Source organism: Haliotis rubra, unplaced genomic scaffold, assembly GCF_003918875.1.
Source record: "Haliotis rubra isolate DU_JTF1 unplaced genomic scaffold, ASM391887v1 Scf440, whole genome shotgun sequence".
NCBI lineage: Eukaryota > Metazoa > Mollusca > Gastropoda > Lepetellida > Haliotidae > Haliotis > Haliotis rubra.
In genome coordinates, this window is record NW_025767125.1 from 113,961 (window position 1) to 127,814 (window position 13,854).

At 40.2% G+C, this 13,854-nt stretch overlaps 1 protein-coding gene across 1 annotated transcript in view; it reads right to left on the reverse strand.

Annotated features, from left to right (window-relative positions):
• Positions 1-834: 834 nt before the first annotated feature.
• LOC124289414 (U1 small nuclear ribonucleoprotein 70 kDa-like) overlaps positions 835-13,854 on the reverse strand; it is a 124,402-nt gene continuing 111,382 nt past the window's right edge. Inside the window, exons 7-10 of the mRNA XM_046726035.1 lie at positions 8,197-8,298; positions 4,177-4,258; positions 3,015-3,199; positions 835-2,404 (exon numbers count right to left, since the gene is read on the reverse strand). Of these exons, the coding sequence (XP_046581991.1) occupies positions 2,052-2,404; positions 3,015-3,199; positions 4,177-4,258; positions 8,197-8,298 (722 nt within the window). The 3' untranslated portion in view covers positions 835-2,051. The remainder of the gene's footprint in view (positions 2,405-3,014; positions 3,200-4,176; positions 4,259-8,196; positions 8,299-13,854) is intronic.

Below are 13,854 nucleotides of genomic sequence, written 5' to 3' on the forward strand. Positions count from 1 at the left end.
CAATAAGTAAACTGTAGTGGCGCTAGTGTTATCAGCAACATGTAAACTAGTGTCACTAGTGTTATCAGCAACATGTAAACTAGTGTAGCTAGTGTTATCAGCAACATGTAAACTAGTGTGGCTAGTGTTATCAGCAATAAGTAAACTGTACTGTGGCAATTGTTACCAGCAATTGTGGTTATGTGTCCCTGGCTCGATCAGTAATGTCAAGAGATGTCAGCCTGACATGTGAGAATTATTATGCCTTTGCCTTCCAGTCTGGACGTTCTGGATGGTAGAAAGTTGTCAAATCTTTTCACTACTTCAACTGTTGTTAATTGTAAGCAATACACAAAAAAACACAGTAAACTGAACCACCCATCTGTCAACTAAGAGTGAGTGAGTGAGTATGGTTTTACGCCGCTTTTAGCAATATTCCAGCAATATCACAGAGGGGGACACCAGAAATGGGCTTCACACATTGTGCCTATGTGGGGATTCGAACCCGGGTCTTCGACGTGGCGAGCGAATGCTTTAACCACTAGGCTACCCCACCGCCCTGTCAACTAAGAAAATTTGTCAGTCCATTGCGGCGTGGCACGGAATGAAGTGGGGAGGCGTAGGGTGGCACAGCACCCAAAATCACATATTTTAACCATTCACCAGGTCATACCAAACCAGCATTAGGGCTGCCCTAAGCTACCAGGTTCACAATACACCAGTAATAACTGCCCAGTGCATGGTTACATCATAAACCTTGGGCACTTTCAAACCAGCAAATATAGCTCATGTCAGCCAAGTGATATCTGACACCAGTGCAGGTCATGCCACTCGTTTCAACATAACACAAACAAATTTCTCATTTAGTTTATTTTATTACAGTAGACAAACATTACAGCTGTGTAGGAGGACCACGACTACCATTAGGTGCTCATGCCACAATACCGAGCTGGAAGAGAATTGGAACGCATGAAACTTTATCCTTGCTTTCCAATCATGGCTACTCTACAAGATCACCAATTGCTCTAGATATGAAATTTCAAAATTGAATAGGTACAGCAAATCCCTAGCGTTCATCAAGTGGAGGAGTCCTGAATGATAAAAGCCCTCATTTTCATCTGGGCTTGTCCGATTCAGCTGATGATCTTGGCTTGATGGTGCTTATCTTGAGATGCTACCAGAATCACTGGTTACTGATGAATGTCATAAAGGCTTCTAAATTCTGGACAACCCTCACAACTTTGGTAGTCCAATTGAATTACATTATAATAACAGCAATCTGATTAGTTCATCTACACAGCATTTTCTAAGACACAAAAGCGTAACACATTAAAAATTTGCAAATGAACTTGATGACAATTTAAAATAATGATAACAAAGATGCCTTTCCTCTGAACAAGGACGGTCTAATGAATTCTGGGATGATTAGCTTGTGGAGTGCAGATGCACAGCATCTTGGTCTAGGAAACGGATTAGTGACTGACTAAACTCTTTCTTGGGAGGATTTCAAACAGTTCAGGAAAACAGTCCAATCCAATGATGCAAGTTTACAGGACTTGGCGTTTCTATACAAGCATAAAATAGTTATTGCTGCATGTAAAACACTGAACCGTCCTTAAAACAAAGCTGGGAACAATCGACTAGGATTATGAACAATTGAAATCAAGGATGCAGAGACTTTGAAATTGCAAAACTCATCGATTTAGATATTCCGATTTCAACAAACCCTGCAAAATTATGTTGGCAAGACTGATGATGGTGGATGTGGTGACAAGTTACGGAATATTTACCCTATATATACACAACAGCGTGAAATGAGCAAAATTAAGTCGCTGCAATACTTGAAATTGAGGGAATATTGAGACAAATTCTCAGTGGTAAATGTACCAGGGTATGAAGAGTTAATTCTGAGTGTGGTAAAGTGCTAGCAGAGCATACAACACACACGTGACCTAGCTCAGTAGAACACACACGTGACCTAGCTCAGGAGAACACCAACTCAAATACATGTGCAGAATGTCAAGACTGTCCCGAAAGTCTCACAAAGGAAAACTGGAAAATCAGGAAGGTCTTCATTCTCCGTATCCATCTTCTTCCTGTGGTGGTTCTGCCTCGTTCTGCGTCTCGATGGCGGGGAAACTTCCATTGTTGTCTGGTGGTGGTGCAGCTTCTTCTGGTGCTGGTGGTTCTGGTTCTTGAGGAACATTTCCACTCCCGTTGATGCCACCATAGCCGTAGTCATCACCCTTCTCAGTCTTGACGACGACTTCATCAAAACCATCATCACCACCTTCTCGTCGTCTGCGGCGTTCCTTGCTGCGGCTACGGCGACTGCGCTTCCTGTCACGGGACCTGCTCCTTTTACGCTCGCGGGACCGACTGCGTCGCGAGCGCTTTCTGTCCTTGGAACGTCCCATTTCCTCTTCTGAAACAAACATACAAAACTATGTTATCTATATCCCTTTACCACAAAGCTCAAACACATTATTTACTCCCTGCGCTATAATGTTATTAAAACAAAACTGAATGTGCTTCATTGACCTAATACTGATGTGATGATACATAACAGTCTGATATGTTCGTGAACTAACAACGCATTCGGTAATCTTCCAGCTACATGACAGCAGGCTGTTTCTAAGATTCAACCCGTGAAGATCCGGGTTAGAATTATCTTCAGTAACCCATGCTTGTCGTAAGAGTTGACTAACAGGATTGGGTGGTTAGGCTCGCGGACTTGGTTGACACACGTCATTGTATCCCAATTGTGAAGATTGATGCTCATGCTGTTGATCACTGGATTGTCTGGTCCAGACCTGATTATTTACAGACTGCCGCCATATAGCTGGAATATTGCTGAGTGTGGCGTTAAACAACAAACCAACTAAATCATTGACCTGCTACTGACGTGATGAAACGTAACAGTCTGATATGTTCCTGAACAAACACTGCATTTGGTAACATTCCAGCTACCTGACAGCAGCCCGTATCTAAATCACAATAATCTTGTAAAGATCAAGTAACTCTTCAATTTTTACCTTCAGGTGCATCTCTGTCCCGGCTTCTCCTCCTCTCACGACTGCGAGAACGACGCTTCTCTCGGCTCCTACTTCGGCGTCTGGGACGTTCACGTTCTCGCTCACGGCTGCGACGTTCTCTCTCCCTGCTACGGGAACGTTCACGGCCGCCTCCTCCACCAACACCTCTCTCATCCCCACGGAAACTGTGATATAAATAAAGATTAGTCTATACATGATTATGGAAACAGTTGACGAGGAGCAGGACTCTGAGCTGGAAGCAGAGGCGGAGGCTGGTGACACAGTAAGTAGTTAGAAACTCACTAAGGAGGCACTGACACTAAATACTGCCACAATGTGACACGTTTTGTGTGTCCTGGCTGATCACAAGGCATGAAACATCCAATTATCAAAATCTCACCAATCTGTTATATGTATGTTTGAAAAAGAATCAAGTCCCTGATACCTGGCTGCAGAGCAAGTCCGTGCTCAGGATCAGACACTTTCATTGTGTTCTTTGTGAGTTTCTTGGTTCGACTAATCAAGAAGTGTACGTGACACTCCTATATACAAGCCTACACAATGCTGACATATGGGCAGATAATGTTACATAATAAGCTGGGTTGCTCATTGCCTACATTTTTTGTATACAGCAGCATTTTATGAAGTCAAGTTCTTAATTAACAGTCCAGACACTGACTTCCAATGGAGTATGGTACCTGAAAGACTGTTTGAATTCATTCACTTCCTCCATATTGAACATGATCAACAGTGTTTGAAACAAATGGAGATCACGGGGTCTGTGAGATGTTCCTGCTTTTACACTATCAAGAGGCCCCTAAAATATTTATTTCTACAACTGTTGTTTAGTTTTACCTTAAATTTCAAACACAGAGCAGGATACTGAAGGTTTATGCATCATCTCACAAGATGAAGGGCTATTTCAGTGATCAGCGTACTTCAAATATGCTTACTCGGCAAAAAGGTTTCATGTTGAGCCTGCTCAGTTTTGTACAAAATAACTCGTCTAAGGTCATTATTTAACTCCTCAGGCTCTACATGTGCCGTGACAAGAGCTGGTGGTCCTCCTCATCTTATTAATCAATTAATCATCAATTAATAAGTAAGTACATGCTTAATAACCAAGACAACTAAGCTATGTGTGACAGCAAACAGCTCTCACCTCTCACGTGCGTACTCATCACGTCCAGAGAACCGCGTGTTCTCGTCCGGACCTCCTTTACGGGTTCCGCCAAGTCCCCCACCTGAAAGACAACGAAACAATCATTTACTTTCTGGTTTCCACAAATGAGACAAAGACATGAGAAATGAGACCGTTTAAGCAACGGAATACAACAGGTTTTGTCAGGACAAATAACAAAGAAAAGATGGCAGGTTTATATCAACACCTGTTATGAGCTGTGTCATCAATGTCACATTCAATGCAAACTTGCCCTGACCTATAACACTGTTTCATTGTCCTCAACACATCATTACCCAGTCAACATACTTAGTTTGTTCATATCAGAAAAATTCATGGAGAAACGGTTCATAGTTTCATCTTGGTAAATACTGCCTGAGTCTAATGGAAGGGCTCAGTTAGCCTTGCTCAAAGGCTATATGTATGATAATCAATGGCTACAAAGTAATTCTATGCTTATATAATCTTGAGATTATGATTTAATAACAAATATTGTCTAAGAGACTTCTGCAAGTCCAATCAGTCCAGATTGTGGCCTTGTACAATTCTAGATCAGAGTGTTGTGTCTTCAGAGACATATGAAATCTGGATCAGGGCATTGTGGCTTCAGAGACACATTCTGGATGAGGGCGTTGTGGCTTCAGAGACATATGAAATTCTAAATCAAGGTGTTGTGTCTTCACAGACATGAAATTCTAGATCAGGGTGTTGTGGCTTCAGAAACTTATGAAATTCTAGATCAGGGTGTTGTGGCTTCACAGACATGAAATTCTAGATCAGGGCATTGTGGCTTCAGAGACTTATGAAATTCTAGATCAGGGTGTTGTGTCTTCAGAGACATGAAATTCTAGATCAGGGTGTTGTGGCTTCAGAGACTTATGAAATTCTAGATCAGGGTGTTATGGCTTCAGAAACTTATGAAATTCTAGATCAGGGTGTTGTGTCTTCAGAGACATATGAAATTCTAGATCAGGGTGTTGTGTCTTCAGAGACATGAAATTCTAGATCAGGGTGTTGTGTCTTCAGAGACATGAAATTCTAGATCAGGGTGTTGTGGCTTCAGAGACATATGAAATTCTAGATCAGGGTGTTGTGGCTTCAGAGACATATGAAATTCTAGATCAGGGTGTTGTGGCTTCAGAGACATATGAAATTCTGGATCAGGGCGTTGTGGCTTCAGAGACATATGAAACTCTAGATCAGGGTGTTGTGTCCTCAGAAACTTATGAAATTTAGGGAGTTGTGGCCTTGTACAAGTCTAGATCAGGATGTTGTGGCCTTGTGCAATTCCAGATCTGGGTGTTGTGGCCTCAGAAGAACTCCCATTTACCCAGCAATGTTTAGAGTGACAGCTTAATACCACACATCAGGTTAATTGTGTGTGAAGAAACCAGAGTTCCCTGCCTCATACATTGTAACAATGGCACTGTAAATATAATCCCTATTGATCCTGTACATCAACAATTAACTGATGTCAACAATTAGCGCTGATACCATGTCGTGCATGTCCCCATCTCATGAACTTCAACACTACTTACATCAACGATCAGTTTGGACAACGGCACAGACAAAGATCCCAATTCTCGGCATTGTCATCAACCAATTACACAACTGACACACATGCACTCTGATTCCTGTACAAGCGACTGTAGATTAATGGCAGATTCACATGAACCTGTGTCAGATGGTGCTTGGAGCCAGTTGTTTATGTGGGCAGGCATTCTTCAGGATTGCTTCAGCAAATAGTACGGGGGTTATTTGGCTTCTTTTGGATAAAGGAAAGTGTTTCTTTGTAAGATCATATAGGATTTCAGAAATTTGTATCCAGTACTTTCTACTCATACGATCACAAACTCAGAACTATCTAATTAATTTACTTTTTCAAATTGGCGAGATTAGGAAACTGAACTGTTTGTGTGTAATCATTGTTAACCTATGATAGAAGGTCTGCCCCTGTCAGGGCACTGATAGACGTAAGAGATCCAGGATATATACCCAGTTGTTGGAGTGGCCATCATGAACGTACTTGGCTTTGAGAAGGACGGGTCTTGTGGCATACAGCTCGGGAAAAGCCCTTACAGAAACCTACAGGTAGGAGGCTTAACACTAATTACCACTTGAACTCTGTGGAGAATGTTCACTCACAGACACACTTCCTGTTATTCTGGCTTAAGAATATGCTTGTCAAGCCTTAAAGTGTGTTGTCCACAACATGGTTCCCACATGCATCATCATCATCATCATCATCATCATCATCATCATCATCATCATCATCACCACCACACCACTGTTTGTAACAATCTTATTAGGTTCTGTTGGACATATTCTTCTCTTTAATCATCAAGTCTATGTTTGGTGCAATACTGAGATGACTGAACATGTGTTTGCTCCTTCAAATGTTACGAACTGCCTCGTTGAGAACTATAAAGCTGTTGTCCTCCGATTTTAAACTTGACGTTACTCTCTGCAGTTTACTTGTTTGCTATTGTACATTTATATACGGCTAAAAGAAGTTTAGGAACACCTCATTTTTTTCACCTGGCTACCATTATCTGTCCTGGCCATCACAGATGAAATAATTATAGTTGCAAGAAATTCTTTTTCAGAAAAATGTATGAAAAACTTCAGAGAAATATATGTTATGTTTAAAGCTATCTTTACTGTTATGCTGAATTAATGCCAAGATGGAGAATCTTGTTTCACATACTTCAAAAACAACAAAATTATACCTAAAATACTGGCCAAAAAATTGGAAGGTGTTTACATTATATCCAGAAACAGAAACAGATATTCACCTCCTAAATGCCCCACACTTGTAATCCAAACATATACATATGAATATATACATCATGCCTCCAGCTTACATGATCAGAAAGTGAAATGCACTGTTGGTCTGAAAATGTCACTTCCTGCTTTGGGAAACATTCAAAGAAGTCAAATGTCCCAAGCTTACATTATAAGAAACATATGAGCACTTATAATATCAAAGTAACAGTGAGCTAAGATCTGATGTTTTCACATCTTACATCAAACAAACCCTTCACTTCAAGCCATGGATATAAGTAATCTGACCATGGTTGTTGTAAATATCAGTCAGTTGGTTCTTGGAAATTTATGTAAACTATATTAAATGAAGTTTATCAAATCTAATAAAATAGATCAAAAACGTAAGTCCTGCTTTACAACGAACAACGTAACGAACACTGTTTGATACTCAAAATTCAAATGATTTCGTGGAAATTTGTGTAAATTATATTAGATGAAGTTTTTGATAAATTCAATAGAATAGATTTAACACAAGTCCAGCTTTACAACGAACAGTTTAAAACCAGACAGTGTTATTACATGATTAAATTGCATACTTCAAGTCAGATTTGTTGACATGATATTCTGAGAGTTAGGTGCTCATGGTCATGTCTGTGCATTGGTAAAAACACATCAAAATTCACTATGTGAATGATTACCTAGCATTTTTTCCAAAAGTGTGCACTACACTCAAGAGTGAGTGAGTATGGTTTTATGCCACTTTCATCAATATTCCAGCAATATCACAGTGTGGGGCACCAGAAATGGGCTTCACACATTGTACCCATGTGGGGAATCAAAACCGGGTCTTCAGCGTGACGAGCGAACGCTTTAACCACCAGGCTACCCACCGATAGGGTATATAGACGATACTATATTGTACATAGAGTTGTCACTGTGATATATGCAGCTATTGGTGATATGCAGACATCCCATGTCAGAATAGGTTTCCAGCACCCCATTCGATTCAGGTTACAAAATGTCCACAACATCGCATGTAGATTTGATGTCAAAAAAAGGTCCACAGAATAACTTGGAGGCGCCTGACACTGAGAGTGGATTCAAATCCCAGATAGGACCCAAACCCCAATAGTACTAGAATCAGTACATTACTGATATATAACTTAAATACATCATACGCTACATGCGTTGATGCAGCTAGACAATTACCACCCCCATTCAATCAGCGTTACCTACCTAGTCGCCTGGGTCGCCATCCTTTAACAGTCCGGCCTCGCTCGACGTCCACCAGTACACGGCGCCCGTCAATCTTCTTGCCGTCGGCATGCTTATAAGCAGCTAAAAATATAACACAGATAACAAATGAAAATACAAATAGTGTCAAGTGTTTCAGAGAGGAAGCAGATCTACAGACATCTACACTCCTGCTATACTTACCAGTACATTAATAATCTCTATGACAAATGATTGTACAATGTCATTTCTTTCAAAGGGAAACATATCTTGTAACCACTAACGAGATTTACCTCCCTTTCAGCAGTTTCCAAAAAAGTGATCAAAGAGGCAATAAAATCACAACGATGTCTTTGCAATTTCAATATTCTTTCTGGGCCAAAAGAGTTTCCTGAAAAATGTCATGATTAGGGATGGTTGTTGCCTAGCAACAAGAGTGCAGATCTCTATGGTTCACCTTGTCTCACCTGTATTTCTGAAAAACAATGTCATTGTATAAAACACTTATCCACACTGAGAAGTATCCATTTTCCAACATTCATAGCAAACTCCCAATCCAATCCTTGCTTACCACTAAGGACAGGAAAGGTAGCATGGTATAAATGTATTATTCCAGAATCAGCTAAGAAAAACTCGAGAACTTTAATCATTCCATCTTAAGAACCAGGAATATTTCTGAAGGTATCAGAACATCAAAATGTGGTCTCGTGTGGATAAGCGTGGCATTTTGAAACTTGACACAGGTCATCACATTCCACTGTTATCTGAAAACAAGCTTACCTCAGTTAACCGACACAAAGTGTCATTCATACCTACCTGCATACAAAATTTAGAAATTTGGAAAACTTATAACCTGAACAGTAAAAAGCCCTAAGTCACACGAAAGATTGAAAATATTAGAACACTTACGCCACCCTACCTACCCAGCTCACAACGGATGGTCCCTTCCTAAATCTGGACAGACTTGCAAAGGCGGAATACATGGTCGCCATGGAAACGACGCCATCTATCTTGCAGTCCTCCTGGGCGTGTTTTACTTACCCGAAAAACTTACCCGAAATAAAACCCTTTCTTACCTGACCACATGGAGAATGTCACATAAATTGCATTACAAAATCCCTCCCTTAACATTTCAGGAAAAGATGTGACAGTTTTTGAATAGTACTTTGTATATTTTCCCATTTAATCACCCAGTCCATGAGTTCTTCCCCCTTTAAAATATGACTGGTTTCATAAAAAGAACTATAAAAAAATGATAAAGCTCTTGTTTGTTATGACTGGTTTCATAAAAAGAACTATAAAAAAATGATAAATCTCTTGTTTGTTATGAACACCATTTGAATATCCAATGCTATTTCTTGTGTGCTGTTTGAATGAAATAAGTCAAATATACTTATCATAGCACACTCAAATCTAACCATCCAAAGAAGATTTACTCATCCACTCGTTAAGTCTTTTTAAAGATGTAGGATTTTCGCGACTGGACAAGATCTGACCCGACTTCAGAATTTTGAAACAGTGAATGTTTAAACCAATCATCTTGTCCCAGCTAGAGTACACCCACGCTTACCACACATACAAACCTATGTGACTGTGTTAAGTTTGAGCAATCTTTCGTATGTTTAGGCAACATGGATGCCCCGTTAGGCCATCATGTTTGGTTGATGTCTGAAGAGAAATAAGGAATACAGCCATTAGTCCCGGAACCTTGGTATTACCAGCCAAATCCTGCATGTATACACACACATCTACAGGGCGCACTTACAACACCCACCAAGATTTCAGCAATTATTTGCACAATTTAATCACTTACCAATCCAAATTCCGTACCCATTTCAATAACCAACTTACCAATCATTAAATTCTTGGTATGCTTATAACATGCGTTTTTTTCCTTTTGTTTTCATCAACCCTGACTTACCAATCCTTATTGTGGCTTTCCTATTTCTCTTCAAATGCTAACACATTTTATCCATCATTTTACTTTAAACACTCCAGATGTCAAGATTTTCGAAGCGTTTGTTACAAACGACGTGAATATCTTGTATCATCCTAGTACACTTGCAGTAGCATAAAAACTCAGCTGAAACAGGAGCAACATTAGTAACATCAAAAACATCTCAAAACAAACATTCAGCCCGATTAGTCCAATCCCGAACAAACCAGATGAAATATCAAACCAGATGAAATATCAAACCAGTAACGTATACTTCATTCAACAAACCAAAAATAGATCAAAATTAGAAAAACTGGGCGAGACTCGTCTTTCAGGGAAGATAACTCTGGTGTGAAGTTTTGTCACGTAGAAGATCAGTGTTTACAACCAACGTGGAGCTACTTGTCAATGAAAACTAATTACTGGAAAGGTCATTATTCTCAAGGAACAGATCAATGTCTAACAGCCTCTCAATCTGCCACATATATCTTGATACAGCAACCAGGACACTTGCGAGGTGGCTGGGGAATACGTGATGAGGAGGCCAACTTCATTATCACACCTTAATGCAATACAGGCTAGATATATTCTTTAATCCTGTCAGAGCAGAGCCGTTTTATCATTCTTCAATATTCCCCTCTTGTAAGTCAGGAATATATTCTTCAATTCTGTTGGATAACTCTGTATCATACTTCTTTAACAGTAGTGTTACAAATTACCCTCTAGTATGCTTTCATAGCACTTGATATGGGGCCCCTTAAATCTTCAATTCATGACAAAAGCCCTGTGACAATCTCCTACAGACTATTGTTCTTAATTTGATCTTGTAATATAAGCTGAATGTATCCAGTCATTCCGCCGTGACTTGAAAACCTATCTCTTCAACCAATAACTCCGTTTATTTCATTCTTATTTTTAACCTTGTGAAGCACCACTGAGCAGCCACCGGTTGGAAATTAGGTGCTATACAAGTGCACTATTATTATTATTCAACTCTGTTAAAGCAGAGTCGTAACTGTTCAACATTATCACACGGGCATTATTACAGCCATCACATAGCCATTATCCACCAGAACAGAATTATATTATACTCACTGTCTCCTGCAATAGAGGGATATTTTGTTGCAACCATGTTATCATTTAACTGCATTAGAGATAACACATTTTGGTCTTTGTTCAGATACACTTTTTTTATCAAATAATCACCATTTTCTCTGCACGATATTGACTCATATTTTCTGGAATTCAATACCTACTATCAGCAGTGTAGATAATTAAATATAGTGGGTAATAGTCACCATGATTTGATTAAGAGCCAGACAAGTACTTCATTATCGAATTACAAGCAATAATTAGGTGTTTCATTATAAGCATTCATTATAAGTAGGTATCAGCGGTTCTTTCAGGGGAGTAGTATGGCCCCATCATAATTAGCGGCTTCACACCTCTACTGCACCGATATGAGCCCAGGCACAGTTCATCGTGCAGACTGGGTCGAAAATCGCACGATCTTGTCCCTAGGCATTTCATGTTAAGATATCATATGGAACTGACATATATCATGCTGAATGATGAAACAATATCAGCTGGTCATTGAAAGTTTTGAACACAATTCAGGAATAACATCTTTTTGTTGACTACCATAACCTGACACTATTTATCAGGGTATGTAGCCATCACATCATGACATCCTCACCTCGATGTCAGCTTACATTTAGTCACGTCAGCAAGATGGCTAACATTGCAGGTCCATGGTTCAAATTTATTCATGGGCCTTCTCATAGGTGGATCCACAGGTGGGGTGCAGGGGTTTGCACCCACCCCTTTTGTCTTAAAAATTATTAAATGACCATTGAAAGTCTGGTGAAAATGAAGTGTGCACCCCACCCCCCTTCTAAAGAGTGTGCACCCCCTGTCTCAAAAAGCTGTATCCGCCAATGCTTCTGATTCATTCATCTATGTCCGCTACACCAACATTAGCTCAAGCTGCTTTGTCATAATTTCGGAAAAAGAAAACATTCAGGAGGAATATTTTGAACTCCTGATTAACTAGATTTCTTTGTCTTACCCAGTAGCCACTAACATGTCCATAAGAGAAGAAGTGAGGTGAGTTGAAATTGGGTTTAACGTCGTGCTTGAGAATATTTGCTCATATGACGACGTGCATGCGTGTGTATGTGTATGTGCGGCTGCTTGTACTAGCCAACAAGTACCATATTTTAACATCTTTTGGTATGACACGACCGGTGCTCTCCGGGCGGATGCTCTAACCACTACACCACGGAGAGAAGAATGATGTCAACACAAAAAAGTATGGAACTAACACTGGACACAATAACAGAAACAATGCCAGTTACTACAAGACAGGAACAAATGAACACGACAGTGGTGAAAACTACTGAAGGATGTCAATGAAGTAATGATCAAGCTGGGCCTTCATCACCAAACAAAGCCTAATGATTCGGAGAACAGCCAGAAGTCCATCAACGGGCAGGAAGAGATCATCTCTCAAGTGGAAACGGTGGTGGAGGAACTTAGTCTCAGGGCACTTGATAAAACCTGCATACTCTAACATTATTGAATGCTGTGTATATGCAGGTAAAGTTTGACTATCCTACCTGGAATTTACAAAAGGTAAACCTGGGGACTTGGGATCCCTGACCTGCACATTTATCAACAACAACTTATCCAGCTGTGTCTTGTACAACGTGTATGCCAACATCACAGGACAAGTGTAGCACAGACTTCACCTTACTTTACATGAATGTTTACAAGTAGCTCGAACTGATGGCTTCTCTAACCAGCTGTTGCTTTTCTTAGCAATTATGCCCTCAGCAATATTCCAGCTATATGAAAACTACATCATAAGGACTGCTGTACGAAGTTAAGATACAACGACATGCAGCAAGTGAGTCAGTGAGTCTGACCACCCAACCTCATCTGTCACCTTGTCCGACAACCATGGGCTTCCGAGGACCAAACCTAACCCTCATCTTCAGAAGATATTTTATGTTTTGAAAGGAGTCTTCTCTACCACTGCCAGGTCCTGAGAAACATTTCAGTTAAATTTGTATATTAGTCAATGACCTGTTCTAGAAAATGAACTGATCTGAAACTGGGACGCCATAGCTCAGCAATAGTCTTCTGCTATTCTGGCAGCACATAAATGGTCAAGGGATATTACAATCACCAGATCCTCTGGACACCAACTTAGCTTAATGGGGGAGCGGAGTAGCGAATGTTGATGAAGATGCTGATTGCGAGTCTCCACGAGACCCCCCAATTGATCGTACAATGGGGTATTCTTCTGGCCAGATGAATAAACACAGGCCCTCATCAGAATACAAGTGCTTACAATAACACAACCTCAGCAAACATTTGAACGACATGAAGGAGGCATCAATCATATCTTCAGACGACAGACTCCGTGACAGTGTAGCAACCAGACAACTAGCTATCTTCACTGACAATGTCAGCACTCATCATTACGGTGGTTCTACATGCATGAATTTTTGACTCCCTATCACATTATATTTGTTGAAAAATTATTACGTCATACTCATCACGGTGGTTCTACAAGCAGGTATTATTGGTGCTATTTTACATAATAATTTGTAAAAATAATTAAGGAGCAAAGCTCAGAGAAGGTGTTAGCACTTGACCAATGGTCATTGCACCAAGGTGGTTCTACATGCAGGAATTGTTGGCGTTATATTCCATCATGT